The sequence below is a fragment of the Sinocyclocheilus grahami genome, unplaced genomic scaffold (assembly GCF_001515645.1).
Source record: "Sinocyclocheilus grahami isolate Dianchi unplaced genomic scaffold, SAMN03320097.WGS_v1.1 scaffold557.1, whole genome shotgun sequence".
In the NCBI taxonomy this organism is placed as follows: domain Eukaryota; kingdom Metazoa; phylum Chordata; class Actinopteri; order Cypriniformes; family Cyprinidae; genus Sinocyclocheilus; species Sinocyclocheilus grahami.
Window position 1 is genome coordinate 551,778 of NW_015505736.1, and position 16,366 is coordinate 568,143.

The 16,366-nt window shown below is 36.2% G+C and overlaps 1 protein-coding gene across 2 annotated transcripts; it reads right to left on the minus strand.

Annotated features, from left to right (window-relative positions):
* Positions 1 to 2,654: 2,654 nt before the first annotated feature.
* Positions 2,655 to 14,144, minus strand: LOC107556187 (adhesion G protein-coupled receptor L2-like). Of its 2 annotated transcripts, XM_016239239.1 has the most exons (6): positions 14,069 to 14,144; positions 11,666 to 11,834; positions 11,435 to 11,563; positions 9,925 to 10,021; positions 8,302 to 8,430; positions 2,655 to 4,281 (listed from the first exon to the last, which is right to left on the minus strand). In XM_016239239.1, the coding sequence occupies exons 1-6, from the start codon at positions 14,104 to 14,106 to the stop codon at positions 3,515 to 3,517; spliced, it is 1,329 nt and encodes a 442-aa protein (XP_016094725.1). In that variant the 5' UTR covers positions 14,107 to 14,144; the 3' UTR covers positions 2,655 to 3,514. The 2 variants fall into 2 exon arrangements, with proteins under 2 accessions (XP_016094725.1, XP_016094726.1); XM_016239240.1 differs by lacking the exon at positions 8,302 to 8,430.
* Positions 14,145 to 16,366: the final 2,222 nt, after the last annotated feature.

Genomic DNA, 16,366 nt, shown 5'->3' on the forward strand with positions numbered 1-16,366 from the left:
AGGTGAAGCTGTGACTTCAAGTGTGGAACGTTTCTGACTATTTTCTTCATTTTTTGGAAGAAGGAAAAAAAAATCTGTTCAGGACAAGAACTTTGGATAAAAATTCATGTGCAAATACATTAAAAATGTCATCTTAGTAATCATGTTACTTTCATATAGTTTATATTTTTGTACAGTAATCAATAAAAGCTAATAAAAAATGTCCAGTAATAATAATCGTCTTGACTAACTTGATTGTCTTGTTATTAACTGTAACTGTAATAATTATACAATTATTTTAATTTAATGATAATTTCAGAAATTAAAAGAATGTATTTAAATATTATTAACAATGATTTTATTTTTCTTTCTTTCTTTCTTTCTTTCTTTCTTTCTTTCTTTCTTTCTTTCTTTCTTTCTTTCTTTCTTTCTTACCAAAGAAATTCAGAATTTTACTGATGATTTTTTTCTTTAATCTCTAGACAGTTACACCTTCTAAACATTTTTATGTTACAATTAATCAATATACTTTTAACTCTACCTAAATTTTGCCTAACAATCAAAATAATTCAATTGTTTCCTACAATGCAATGCTTTTTTCTTTCTTTTTTTGTGATCAAGGGACTGGACAAAACATTTGCATAATGTAAAGCAAATTTTCTATTTTAATTTCAAATATATTACTGTTTGAAACGTTTGCAGAATTCACTCCAGCTTTTCATATTACTGTTAAACCTACTATTAGACAAATGTCTATATTTCAGTGTATTAACATTTCAGTGTCACTCTACTCCTGCACAGTATTTATCAAGCAGTAAGCCTGAATGTTATTCTACACATAACCTTTGTCTCATCTTTGACTCGTATGTCTCCTAAAGGAGTTGTGAGGATTTCAGATGACTTCAAAGAGGCGCAGGGAGAATTTCTGGGTTACGTCAGCAGATGCAGTGCAGGGAGCTGTCTGAGAGAGACTTTCTGAAGACTGATAGTTTCAAACAGGGCTTCAGAGAGACAGGTTTAAAACTTCATAAACTGCAGTTTTCTCCAGTAAATGAACTTGCGGTTCCCCGGTGCACTGCCCTCTAGCTAGAATGCAGCAAACTGTTCTCAGGCTGTTTATGAGGGTTCATATGGCAGTTTATGTATCAGCTTACAGCGCGTTTCACTTTGATGTGCATCACCAGCTTAAATAGCATAAACATGCCAAACCACCGAGATAAAAGAGCGATGAAATACCGTCTCAGTTTTAAAATGGATTGACCATCATTCTGTTCCCGTACCTTTACACAAACAAGCAAATACGCACTCATGTTTCGAATCGCCAGAGTGCAAATAACAACACATTCGATTAGACAAAAAAATTCACATTTATTTATTGTTAAACAAGTGTAGAACTTTACATCCTTTGTAGAGATGGGCTCCATAACATGTTTATCAGAGATGGGTTTTCATAATTATGCTTATGAGGATGAACTACGTCGACCAGTGCTGTAAAATATTCACAAAAAGTATCATTTTTAAAGAATAATTTAATAAATAAATATTTAACCCCAGCTGCAGTAATATGTCTATAAAGAAGAAGGTCCTCCTTCATGCTCAGCTGCGGGCTTCAGTCGTTACATTTTTCATGCTTTGCACAGATTTGCACAAAATAAATGTGTGCAAGGCACGAGAACATCAGAATCTTGTAAAATGAACTGATGTGAAGCGGCAAACCCATTTTCATGAACAGGACAGAGACATTTCCATGTCTTTCGCAGCGTACCTGCGGTCATCCACCGATTGCATCATCATAAACACGCTTCGAAACTTTTTACACAGTCATCTCATTTTCAAAATCTCTTAATTTGCTTTATATTTAGGGTCGTTCTTGATTATTTCATAGTAATTTATTTTACACAATCAATACAACAAAATATATTGTTCTATGTTATATCATTACCCTTGACAGTTCCGTGTATGATTGAGAAAATATAAGGCCTGGGGTTTGTTCTCTAGTGGTCATATGGGAGTTTGCCGAGGATTGTAAAGGGTGTAACCGGACTCCTTTAGTTCAGTCAGGACAATCTCTGCATGTCTTAAGGTCCTGGAAATTCCATTTTTGTATACTGTGTAATAAACAAAAAAAGCAAAAGCAAAACTTGCATTCAAAAGAGAAATATGTGAACATATATGTACATCCTTTGAGAAACGTATGCACTGGAACGAGAAAGACTTTTTTTTTTTTTTGGCTTAGTTTTATTTTTATTTATTTTTTATGTGAAACTGTATTTCTATAACCAGGCCCACACGGAATCTGCAACCAAAGAACATTGCAAGGCCCTCATTCTCAAAGTTCTACTGTACACTTCAGCTGACCCTTGTTTGTTTGTTTATTAAAGAATTGTGGCTAATTTGATTATGTTCAGCTACCAAAAACAGGGTAACAATTAAAAATGGCAAAAACATGTTTCCACATGTTTTCCAGTAAAAACATTTATTTAAACAACAGTATACTTGCTGAAGTATGCCTTAAGATTGTTTCTTACCCCATTGGCAATTTCACCCTTTTAAGAATAAACCTTCTTAACCCTTGTGCTGAAAATCCTTTACCTAATGTGGTGTTGCAAGTCATTTAAAAATTGTGAATTTCTTAAGTTATATTATCATCAAATCTTGGATTGAATATATTTGTCAACTTTTTGTTTTCTTGCATTTAGCACAGGTTTTTTTTTTCTTCTGTTTCTGAACTGAATGATTGTTGGCTTCATTGATCTGCGCTTATGCTAGTGTTGCCAGATCCACACTTTTCCTGCGGAACTGGGCTACTTTTATACTGTTGCTGCGGGTTGTTTTTTTAGTCCGTGGGGTAAAGCGAAATCCCCTGCCCCTCTGGAATGTGATTTCGACTGTGTACGACCCCCGTGGAAACCCTGCTATTGAGCTTGATTTGGATGTAATTGGGCTAGTTTTGAGTAGCAGTTGGGCTGGTTTTGATATGAAGCCCTGGCAGCCCTGGTTTATGCACCTCAGTTTTTGAGTAAAAACAACATTATTTTAAGATCATTTTGGCAACGTATACCATTTTTGACCAGGAACACCAAGTGGTGGGAAAGGTAGGAAAAAGGTGGGAAGGTAAGAAAAGGGGAAGTATTTATACCCTGTTTGAAGTCAGTAAAATTTAAGTAACAACAACAATAATAATATTAATAATAATAAAATTTGCCAGTGGGGTAAGAAAAAATATAATTAAAGGAATCTTAATTAATATCAGGTTTTATGCATTTTTTTAAGGATATTTTACCAAAAAACAAGGCTTGGTATGACCCATTTCACCAACTTAATCCATTGCACTGCAAATTTCCAGCAAAAATCAGCACAGAAAATGCAATAAAAAGTCTGCAGATTCCGTCTGGGCCTGCCTGTAACTCGTTGGACAGCAGCGGTACTTCTCCATTATGTGTGCAGTTATGTGGGAGGCTAAAAAAGGAAGACCACTCTGCCATCGGTGGATAGGCGGGGCTGTGTACATGGTGGGCGGTGCTTACAGTTTGTTTTAAAGGCTTGTGACCAGCTGCATTTGTCCCTCTCGTACGTCCCCCTCGGGGACACAGGCGTCTTTAGAGACGGGGATGATGAGGCCCTCGCTACTGTCTCTGCTCATCTGATAATACGCGTGCAGCTGCTGGCCTGACCCCAGGTTGGGCATGCTTTTATAGTAAACGTCTTCGCTCGGACTGTGTTTGGATGGCGAGAGGTCCTGGCCGACGTCTAGACTGCTCTCCGAGAATGGCGAGTCTCTGAGGTTTGGCATGCTGGTGTACACCGAGTCTCTGTTGGGGGAGGGCAGGGCGGTCTCGGCCGGAGGCGGGAACTGGCCGATGTAGCTGTGGGGATGCGTAGGCCCTCCGTCCGTGTCGGCCCTCGCTCTCTCCTGCGTGTGGTACAGGAGCGAGTGAGTCCGCTGGGGGATGAGGGGAGCTTCGAGCGTGCGGGGATGCGTGTGGTGAAGCCCCAGACCGTCCATCTCGCTGTCCCCACCCACCTGCACCAGGGACGACGTCTCCGCGACCACAGTCTCCTCCCCTCTGCTGATCCCCGCCCCCTTTTTGGTGCTGATCCGGGACTCGGTGGCCCTGAGGTTGTTGTGCACGAGCTCAGAGATGATCATCTTCTCGAAGGCCGTGTCATTGAGACTGAGCCCGCAATCCACCACCTGCACGCCGTCGTTGTAGTTATGGAGTGAGTAGCTGTTATTAAAGTTACCGTTGAGTGGCAGAGTCCCGAACGTGTTCGTATCTCTGCCGCTGGTCACCGAGTGTCCTGCAACAACACAAGAGGAAGAAAATCGTTAGGTCGTCCGCTCTCGGAGCATCCGAAATATTAAATCACAATGTTTAATGCTGTTTAGGAGTCAAATGCATCAATGCGAAAATTTTTAGAACATGTAAAAATCGCAAATCTTTAGTCTGCGCGTGCAGAACTGTAAGGCTCCGTTAGGAAAAATGCAAACTATATTATCGCCCAATGATATGTTAAAAATTGGACATTTGACGAGCATACAAAAATTGTACACTGTTTTATCGAACAGCTCCCTATATAAAGTCGGATGCATATTATATCCAATGGATTATATTATATCGCATACATACAATACACTATATAGTATATACTTGCATATATACTTGCATAGGGCGACAGATACTATATAGCATATCTCAACGACAAAATGTAAACTATATTACCACCCAGCTCTAAACTCATAAATGTAACTACAAGGCAAGATATTAATATGTTTAAACATTAACATCATGGTTTTCTGTAAAGCTGCTTTGAAACAATATGTAGTGTGAAAAGTGCTATAAAAATGAAATTGACTTGAATTAAGTGGTGAATTTACTAAGTAGTTTAACTACTTTCAACGTGAAATCATGCATTATTTGCAAACGACACACAATCCAGTTAAACCAGGCCCTAATAACGTGCAGTTGTATTTCCGGATTTTAAAGAGCATGGATCCCAGTTCTACAGCCCCAGCAAAGTACGCCAGATTGCAGTAGTCCGTCAAATCTAGGTGTACGTGATTTGCATAATTCCAGCGCATAATTCCTGATTTGCATAATTCCCTTACTGAATCGGCAGGCGCAGGCACAATTCATTCTTTGAGGAATAATTCAGAACTTCAAACTGTGGAGAATTCACAATCAAACAATTTTGAACAATTCACAATGACCAATTTCGGAACGTTGGTTTCAACTACATCCCAAACAACATTAAAATCATTCTGTAGGCTTCAAACATCACAGACACAAATGAGAGAGCGGCACAGATGTATATTCACAGATGAAAGAGCGGTGACAGTTACAGAATTCATCAAACATCAGCATGTATTTGAAGCAGTTAAGGCGGTGGGGGTGAAGAGTTTGAAAGTAACAGAAAAAAAGCCAAATTAGAAAAAAAAAAAACACAAACAGCCATTTCTCAAACTACAGAGAGCCAATGAAAGCGAAAGCATCCAACAGACAGGAGAGAGAAAACTCACTCTGAACAACTCACATCAAGTCTGTCTGTTCAGGCCAGCAGACCTGAGCGCTGCTGATGAACGAAAAGAACACAAAACAAAAAGGAAAATGATTTATTGTAAAACATGATGAGATATCACTAACAGAAAAAAGTGGGGAAAAAAAACAAACCAAATTACAACGTTAGCGCAAGCAAAGGACTCAGCAAATTAAATTAACATCACAATTAAGGCCTTTTCCCTCCGTTAAATGTCACAGTTGGGTTTGTTTGCTGGACTGGACTTTATGTGGTAATTGGAGCTCATTTGCGCGCCTGTGGATGAGTGGCCGTCTGCATGAGCTACGATAATCTTTAACTGCATCTTACGAGAGCCCACCGGTGGGCGGCTCGGACACAGCTATTCTCTGAGCCTCTCCATAGAAATGACAAGACAAAGGAAGGAGATGGCAGATGGGAACAGAAGAGGGACAGTAATTTGAGGAAAGGGAGTTTAAGAGAGATTTCTGCTGGATATTGAGACGGAAGGGCTAAAGAAACATGAGGGCTTTTCTCTGACAGAATCCCTCACCAAACTCGTAAACAGACAGAGATGTTAAACTGGAGGAGGGTAACAAAGAATATACTGGGGACACTACACATACACTATGATACTATGGAAGCCTGTTTCCGCCATAGGGTTAAAAATAAAACGTTTTTTTTTTTCTCGCAAATTTAATGAATTTCTAGTCTCATGAAAATGCATATCTATAGCACAATATTTTTTTATTTTGTATTTTACGTGCTATTTATACACAGAAACTAACTCTGGCGTGCATAGGATATGCACGTGTTTGACGTGGATATAATACGCCATTTTTGCATGCATATGATACGCACTTTGTTGGCATGCATATACAGTAATATGCGAAAAAAGTTTTCGAAATCTACTACATTTTTTTAAGGTAAGTGGTTGCAATCAATTTATTTTAGCTACATTTAAATAAACTAATTTAGTTTACTACATTTCAAATTTTTTTTTTATTAAATGTAGCTAAAATCAATTATTGGCAACCATTTACCTTAAATTTAGCATAATGTTTTTCAGTGTATAATATGCACCTACCCCACACCCCTAAACCTACCAATTGCGTATCATATGCATGCCAAAGTCCATTTATGTGTATAACTAGTAATAGAAACAGAAAATCCATTGAAATGCTGAAACACTGAAATGCTAATTCATGAGATCGGGTTAAAATTAATTTTCTCAAAATTGTGAGATATAAACTTGCAATTTTGAAGAAAAAAAGTAAGTCACAATTCTGACATTGTGAGTTTATATCTCACAATTTTGACTTTATAATACGCAATTGCGATTTATAAAGTCAGAATCGTGAGACATAAAATTGCAATTTTGACTTTTTAACACCAGTTGCGAGTTTAAATCACTCAACTCTGAGATACATTTACAATTACAAAAAAAATAAAAAATTTAAATAAAAAAAAAATTCAGAATTGTGAGATACAAAGTCACAATTATCTTTATTTGTTTGATTGATGGAAACAAGCTTCCATATTAAATTAATTACTTGCATTATCTAACAACACGTCAAAATAGATTCGTTTACAGAAAAAAAAGTTACACAAAACATAAAAAAAAAAAATGGTAAAATAATAAGACTATAACTTAAATTACAAAAATTATAACAAAAGTATTTGGACACTCTCCGGTTTAAGTGGAACATGTCTATAGCTAATGTGGTGAATTACACCTGTCGATATTTTGCAAGGACACCTGTATAAACTCGAGGGGTTCAGACATCATACATCCATGTTTTATGAAAATGAAATTCATAACTTGGCAAAAAAAAAAAATATATATATATATATATATATAATAACAAACAAACAAATAAATACATGCTACAGTAAAACTTTTTTTGTGAAAAAGTTGTGAATTTAATTTTCATAAAACATCTGAATCTCAGTTTCATGACTGGATGAGCAACAGTAGAAGCAAATATTAACTACAAACTATATGCTTTTCATATTGATGAGACTGGCTTCAACATCCGTAGCCATTCGACTTTTAACGGAGAAGAAAGTATTTGGATAAATCCAACCCAATGTCCAACGAAACTGTGTTTAACAAAGAGAGAAGGCGGCTGCTTTCAGTACAATCTCCATTCAGAATGATGTGTACATTTAGACTAAGAAATCTCAATTGTGTGTGCGATGTGCATGCATCGTGCCAAGTTGTAAAATGCAGAGGTGATGAAAGTATTGTTGCATTTAGAGCAACATTTCCTCATTCTAATGATTTTTGAACCATGTGCTGACAGTATGTGGATGGTCTGTTGATGGCCATAGAGTTAAATGATGGTAAAACAATTACATTTGAAGGGCAAATTTAAAACTGATTGCATACTTGTCTCTCTGTAGGTCACTGAGTGTGTGCAGGAAGGGGAAAGAGAAAACAAGACACAAACAGTTAACAGTGTCACAAAAAATTAATAAAATAAATAATAGTAATAAAATTAACAAAAAAGCTGTATTACATTTACGTAAACAAATACTCAATAAAAGAGAAATAAAATATTTGTGCATAAAAAAATATCTTGTGAGCATCACAATGATCTCATAGCGAAGAAAAATTGCTTTACTCTGTGCTATAAAATCACACACCGAGAACTACAGTTTTAGCCGAATGCATCTGATCTATCGGTGTGATTTCTCCGCACAGATACTGATACTGCCTAGTGCTCTGATAATACTCATAGCACTACACAGTACCACATGAGCAGAAGGGCAAACAGGAGCGTAATGGATTAGTAGTCACACCTGGAGAGTGAAAGACTGGCACCGTTGGTGTGTTACATACGATAGTTTCAGCCAGTAAGGTGTTGTAGGGGTTATTAGTGCCTTGTGGTCTCAGAAGAGGGTTAGTAAGAAGATAATTGCCCGTCATTCCTGAAGCAACAAAAAAAAAAAACAAGAGGACAAATAAGATTATGACCTAATCTTATAGTAGTAATGAAATAAATGGATCTATGAATTATCTAGCTGCATATTTATGTAATTTCATTGTAATCTACTTGCTAATATTAAATCAAATTAATGTCAAGAAATGCTAATAACCAATTTTAAATGTTAAGAATATTTGTCAGTGATATCCTACGTACAAAATAAAAGGATGAATATTTGTCAATGGGGGGGAAAAAAACTACTACCATACTGGGCACAGCTTCTTACTAATTCAAGATCTCAGGAAAAAAAAATTTTGGTCCATATTATTTTTATTTTCACAATGTTGTGATATAAATATTGTAAACAAAACCAGTCATTTTTGTTATTGTTTCTGAACAGAGACACTGAAGCACAGAAAGACAAATAGCATGTTTTTTTTGTTTTTTTTTTGCACCTTTGTGTTTTGTGCTCGAACGCATGCATTAAAAGCATGCTGAGTGTTTTAGAGCAAGCCAAAGCAAACGGCTCTGAATAATACAATCTTACCACAGGTCAGCTAGAGTTGAACATCATCTTCTCATCACATGCATTTCAGCCCTGGCTAAATAATAAATGACAGTTTTTTTTTTCTAGATTCTTGAAATAGCTGACTGAGGGCATATTTTCTACTGACTCACTACTGTAGCTGTGTAAAACGGACCCAAAAGAGGCTTGTCTGGCTTCCTGTGTCTTTAAATGGACATGAATCGTTTGGTTTTCCATTAAAGTCAACATGAAATCAAAGTTGACCCTATTTACTTTCTCAAAACATTTTCCTGATGTTACGGTGAACGAATCATCAGTCCATGTTATTCAAAATATATATATTTTTTTGCATCATAATCTTTCATCAAAATGTAATGACTTGCTTCGCCTCTGAAACGACTTTTCTTTTTGGCTGATGAAATTTTTCCTATATTTTTCACCCCTCCCTTCCAAACACCTGTCATACAGAGACCACTTTTCACAATCTAATTCATTTACTATCTGACAAATATGTCACATCACATTAGTAAAAGGGTTGCAAGTGCTGTTTCATGTTGACTTGAACTAAAATCACATCTGAGTGGTTTCAAATTGATGCTCGTGCATGTTTACCAGTAATCATGCTTTTCATAAGCTTATAAATTGCAAATGAAAAACATGTTTTTAATAAATATATTTGAAATATACTTGAAAAATAAAACAAGCTTTCTAAAGCAGGCCTAGTGAACTTAAAATACATGTTAGAATTGTTGAAATGTTTAAAATAAAAATGAATTTGGTACTTAATTCAAATGAAAATGGTGAGTCCATTAGAGCAGAGCTTTTAAAATCATTGGCTATTAAAGAAAATTGATTGAATTTGAGGTCAATTAAATACTTAACATTTAATTAAACATGGATGACTGATTAAAGAGCATCATTATGTCTGAGTCTATTATTTCAGAGAAAAGTGAGTTTGGGTGTATGACCGACCTTGGTTGAGGGTTGATGTGCTGTTGATGTCTCCTGAGATGAAAGAGGACTCAGACTGTTTTCTGACTGTGTCGTTCCACATTCTTCTAATTCGACTCTGTTAGATGAACAAACAGCCACAAAACACTGGTCACTATCTTTGGGAGGGAAAAATGTAATTTTACATCTTTTTCTGATAGGTACAGTGCAAAAAATGGATGCTTTTGGACACTTCAGTTGTACGTATCTGATGCAATGACATTCATACTTTTATAACAAAAGCAAGTGGCATCTAGAAACAAATGATAGCTTTTATCAGAACTAACTTCACTTTTCGGAGCCTTTCCAATGACTTAAGAGTAACCTCACGTGTAGTTCATTAACCATACAGGTTCCATTAAAAGTTTGATGAAGAGTTGTAATAATTTCATGATATATTGAAAAGTATTTTTGCCAAATGTTTTCATTCATTCATTCATTCATACAAACATACATACATATAGTAGTGTAATATATACCATAGTCACAGTTTATGCTATGTTGGATATTAAAAGCTTCATGTTTATTGTTAATAGGGAATTTATGGACAGTTTTTGTTTTTTAATGTGAAAATGTAAAGTTAAATCTTTGAGGATACTTTTTTCTCTCTCTTGTGTTTTATTATTTTACATATTAACATTTATTAATTATTTATTGTACATGAAATGGAGTGAAATATCTGAAATCTATTTAAAATGATTGTTAAGTTAAATAGTAAAAATGTACAGTAGACAGTAAATAATGCCTACAATTATATAGTGTAATTCACAAGTTTTACAGTGATACTGTTACAGTATATGATTTTTTACATAGAATATTTGACCTAATGTTGTACATTCATAACACTTTTACGAAAATAAATAGTTAAAAATGATATTAAATACATATAACATTTTGTGTTTTCCACTTATGTGACTTAACATACTGGATGATTCATCACCATCATGTACCCTGTGTATGCTCAACTTTTCTCTGGGTTATAATGTTTATGTAAATGCACACTGGGGCATCTTTCCCCATACATAATCAATGTGATTTGTTTGGGACGTTTTTGTTGCTGAAAAACAAAATACTCCCCACTCATTATTTTCACATTACAACTATAAATCAGTATGAAAAATATTTACCCCAGAGATTTTACAGTATTCAAGATAAATGCTACATTGGATATCATAATGCGGTTTATCAAGTAAATATTATAGTATACCAGAGCCCTATCTAAACAATGCATAGTATACACAGCTATTGCTATGATTCACTACAATATAATGCAATCCATCATAAAGACGTTCAAATAAAATCTGTCTGCGAAAAACAAGAAAAAACATAGATAAAAGACCTGTGTGTGTGTGTGTGTGTGTGTGTACTGGAGCAGATGGAAGCACTCACAGAGTTTCATTTCATTCCAATATGAAATGTGTCTCATAACCGAACGTCGCATTAAAAGCCGTCGGAATGAAAACAATGGAAATTGGGCCAGTAGTGTTTGTACCTGAGTACCAGAGGAATAGCGAGCGCTTGTCCGTGTTGTTGAGGTCTTTGTGGAGTTGTGTGAGCTCTCTGTCGTGATCCCACTACAGCAGTACGTGTGTCGGAGGCATTTGCTGTACTCTCTCCGAACCTGCAGTTCAAAGAAACAAGTCAACTTTTTAACGTGCGCTTCTCGTTCAAATCCAGTGCTGCCGCAGCTCGTGTGGAACAATAGATTTCAGGAAGCACTTACTTTCTTCTGAAGCAGGCAGTGGAAGGTGAAGATAAACATGCCCTGGAAAGTGTTGAAGATGGTGAAGAGGTACGCCAAGACAACGGACGACTCGCTGATAAAGAACAACCCAAATGACCAGGTCAGGCCCAAGAGACACAGCAGAGCAAAGCCGCCCATGACCCACGACCTTCGAGAGCAAATGAAACAGAAACAATGAGGCATGAGAGAGGGACATTTCCTGCTGAAATCATTACAGCATTACAGTCTCAGCAAATCAAACACAGGTTCCGAAAATCATTTGGACTGACATCTTTGGCACAAGTAGATGGGAAATGCAGTGGAACGTATCATTGAGAGGTTAATCAATCCCATATGAAAGCGGGATTATCGTAAAGAAGGTTTAATCAGTATTGAGGCAGTGGAGATATTTGTGCATGCCACACTACTGGGTAAAGACGCATGATACTGGGCTGCATTCAGACGGAGGGGAAAGAGAAAGAGCAGTAATCATCTCTGATTGGTCCGTTTTAGTGGAGGAGGCGCTGACAACAGGTCTCGGCTGGCTAAGGAACCAAAGAGATAGAGCTTGCTTTCATCAGAGGAGAGATGAGAGATGAAACAAGAAACCAACATATGATGATTTGAAGGCAGGAGGAATAGGAGGGCTTTGGGGTATAAAGATTTTCTGAGATACGATATAAGAGTGCACTGAGAGCTATACATGAGGGGCGTTAATGGATGGAGCTGAGGATGCATTGATATTAAAATTTATATTTTTCATCTTACGGCACATAACTGATAAATGGCTAACATTAAAATACTGTTGTGTCTAAAAATAAATAAATAGCTAAATATATATGTAACACACTTTGATTCATTTATAAAATAGAAACTAGCTAAATAATACCTTTTTTTTAAACTTTGAAATGCAACAGTGAATTTTGGCATAACATTGAAAAGCACAGTATAAAAGATGGATTTGCATATATGGTATGCATTAATATAAAAATTACTTCCAATACGGACATGCCAATGATTATTTTATATAATTTTAAAATATATCGTTTCAATAAATAAATAAATAAATAAATAAAATCCTGCAAGTCATTTATTAAGTAATACTATATAATAGCATCTATTAACTAGTTTTAAATGCAACAGTCAATTTTGACATACTATTATAATTAGTGCTATCAAACGATTAATCGCTTCCAAAATAAATCCAAAAAAGTTTTTGTTTATGTAATATATGTGTGCGTACTGTGCATATTTATTATGTATATATAAATACACACACATACAGTATATATTTTGAAAATATTTACATGTATATATTTATATAATTTATATTTGTCACGAATTCGGTCCATGGACCGTTTATTCACCACCAGAGGTCACCCTTTCCTTTACATTGAATCTCGCACAACACAAACTGTTGCATAGCACCACGGACTACATATCAAACCATTCATTGCACGGTTTGCACACTGCACTGATTGCACTCATTGCACTCAGCTGTTTATTATCACCTCACTCACTATATAACACCCACTCAAACTGCCATTCTCTGCTGAGTATTGTTTAGCCTGTACCCCGTTCCTAGTCTCTGTGTTTTCCTTGTTTTGTTTTGCCTTGCCTGTTTTCGCGGTTTCGGATCCTTGCCTGTTTTCCCTGGATTTATCCCTCTAGTCTCGCCCCTGTGATTCTGTCTGCCGATCGGTGACCTACGCTAGCCCTAGGACTATTATTGTGTTTTGCCCGCCATATACCTGTCTGCCATTATCTGACCCATGCCTGTTTGATGACCACGTCTCTGTCTTCTCCTAATAAAAAGCTTGCATATGGATCCGCACGTCTCATGTCTTGTCAGCCCCGTTACAATATTATATATAAATATATTTAATATACCAATATAACATATTTTTCTTAAATATATACATGCATAGTACAATATGGACTAAGTAAATAAATAAATACCCACTGATATATCACATACCCATGTACAGTATGTCGTAAATGAGGGCATGACAGTTTTTCTGAGAGAAAATGAAGGGAATATACATTTTGGCATCTGAAGGTTATAACAGTAGGAATAAATTAGGGGGTTTGCCATATGAAGTGTGAGGAGGTCTGAGAGTTTGAGGGTAGGATGACAGGGTAGGGATAAAATGAAGGGTGAGGGGAAGGAGGGTGGAAAGGGTTTTTAGAATTTAAGGATATAAGGGTATGAAGTTAAGATACAGCAATGGTCCAGGCGGAATAAAAATTAAGAAACCAGTTAAGCCACAGACAGACAGACAGACAGCGCGCATGAGCAGCACAGAGAGACGGCGCTTCTGGAAGAGCCCAGCAAACAGACAATAAGATGACAAGGGGAGCAACCATGAGGCTGTGGCACAGATGTCTAGCTAACGCTCTTACTTGATAAATGGTTTATTATCTTCATAGCTACAGAGCATGGCCAGCAGAGGAGAGAGACAACATTAGATCAGGCAAATCAGTTGGATTAGCATTGAAGTCCAAATGTAAGAATTATGACGTTAAAAATCAAATGAAGCTGGACAGAAAAAGGTAGATTTTGTCCTCAGCTTTGACAAGACAAAAAATGTCCTGGATAGATGTAGCTGCCCAGGTTATGAATTCTTAAAGACAACATGAAACAAATATATCTTCTGTTTTTCAATGTGTATATCTTGATATTCTCTCTAAAATATCTTCTATAATATCTATACATAAATATAAAAATCATCCAGCTTCATAAAGCTATATATATATAAAACACCAAATAACTTCCTATTGGCTGTCTTGCATCACAAAGCAGTTTAATTTTGGTGAAAATTAAAATTAAAATTAAAATGAATTCTTAATGGAAGCTTTTGAACCTGAGTACAAGGTTTTATATAGTCAATATATATATATATATATATATATAGACAACATTTATTCTATTTACAGTGAAATTTATTTTCTGTGGTTATCAACAGAATGCCACAGATATTATCCGTAAATATTAGGTTATTTAATCAAATATATTAAAATGTTACATTAAATCCCCAGATTTTCAATTAGTTCATAAATACATTCTATTTAAATAGCAAACAACCTAGAGTAAATATGTTTTGCTCAATGTAAGCGCAATTATCAAAAATTTCAAAAGTCTTCAGAATGTTAGATATATAAAATGAAAAATAATGATTTCAAATTCCATCCGATTGTTTAGGGAAGCACATAATCGTTCATGGATCTGTTTCAGTAGAACAGTCAAAACACTTTTGACACAAATGCAAAAAGTAGCAAACTGATTTTTTTTTTTTTGCTAGTAAATATGATAGCAGCATACATGTTGATTAGCAATTGCTCTTTAGACTTGAACTGTAAGTGTACTTGCTCAAATTTATTTTCTGTGGTTATCAACAGAATGCCACAGATATTATCCGTAAATATTAGGTTATTTAATAAAATATATTAAAATGTTACCTTAAATCCCCAGATTTTCAATTAGTTCATAAATACATTCTATTTAAATAGCAAACAACCTAGAGTAAATATGTTTTGCTCAATGTAAGCGCAATTATCAAAAATTTCAAAAGTCTTCAGATTCCATCCGATTGTTTAGGGAAGCACATAATCGTTCATGGATCTGTTTCAGTAGAACAGTCAAAACACTTTTGACACAAATGCAAAAAGTAGCAAACTGAAATTATTTTTTTTTTTTACTTTTTTTTGCTAGTAAATATGATAGCAGCATACATGTTGATTAGCAATTGCTCTTTAGACTTGAACTGTAAGTGTACTTGCTTTAAACACATTTCTGTTCATTCTTACCTACTTAGGGATCTGATTTATTTTCTTAGATAGTCATGTTACTGAAGCTGCCTTTAGATATTAAGTTAGTTAACGCATTTTATTATAAAAAAGTCAGAGTGTCCAGGATCTTTTATCTACAAAACAAAAATATTCAGTGTCCAATAATTGACAGTATAAACAATCGATATCCTTCACATCTGTTTCATTTGCAATGTTAAAAAACATTCATGGACTTCGAAGACACACACACACAGCGACAGACAGCGAGAGGGACCTTGTAACAACCTAAAGTAATGCATTGGTCATAATTTAATACGTACTGTGTAAAATGACTTCCCAATAGCTACAACTATGTGGGACGACTACGTGGTGACGGAACATTTTCTGGTCTAATCCATTTTCTGGAGCACAGACAGGCGAGGACGCAGCAGTCTATCATTTGCGGTCGCTCTCATAAGTGGCGGTGTCACCAGCTCAAACAAGCTCTTCAGTTCGGCTCCTTGTTCGGGCGCACAAGCTCATCATTCTGCCATCAAAACAGCGATGGCGATCAATAACGTGCTGCTCATGCAATCAAGTGCCACGGTTTCTCAGAGACATCACGGAGAGAGAGAGAGAGAGAGAGAGAGAGAGAGAGAGAGAGAGGAGGGGTAGCGGGGGTATGCCTGGTTTTTGCACCCCCTGCGCCCGCATTTATGAGCACAGAGCTATAAAAGGCCTCTCACGCCGCCAGAGCACTGACAGCGATCTGATGAGACGAGAGGAAGTAAGGACGCTCAGCAGAGGGAGTGGTAACCTTGCAAAGCAGCCACTACACTCCTAAAGCTCCTTGTTCCTGCCCGTCCCATGGGCTTCCTCCGCTTCGAAAAGAGCTTTTCCTGAACAAACCCCCCCGTCCCTGAATCATCACCG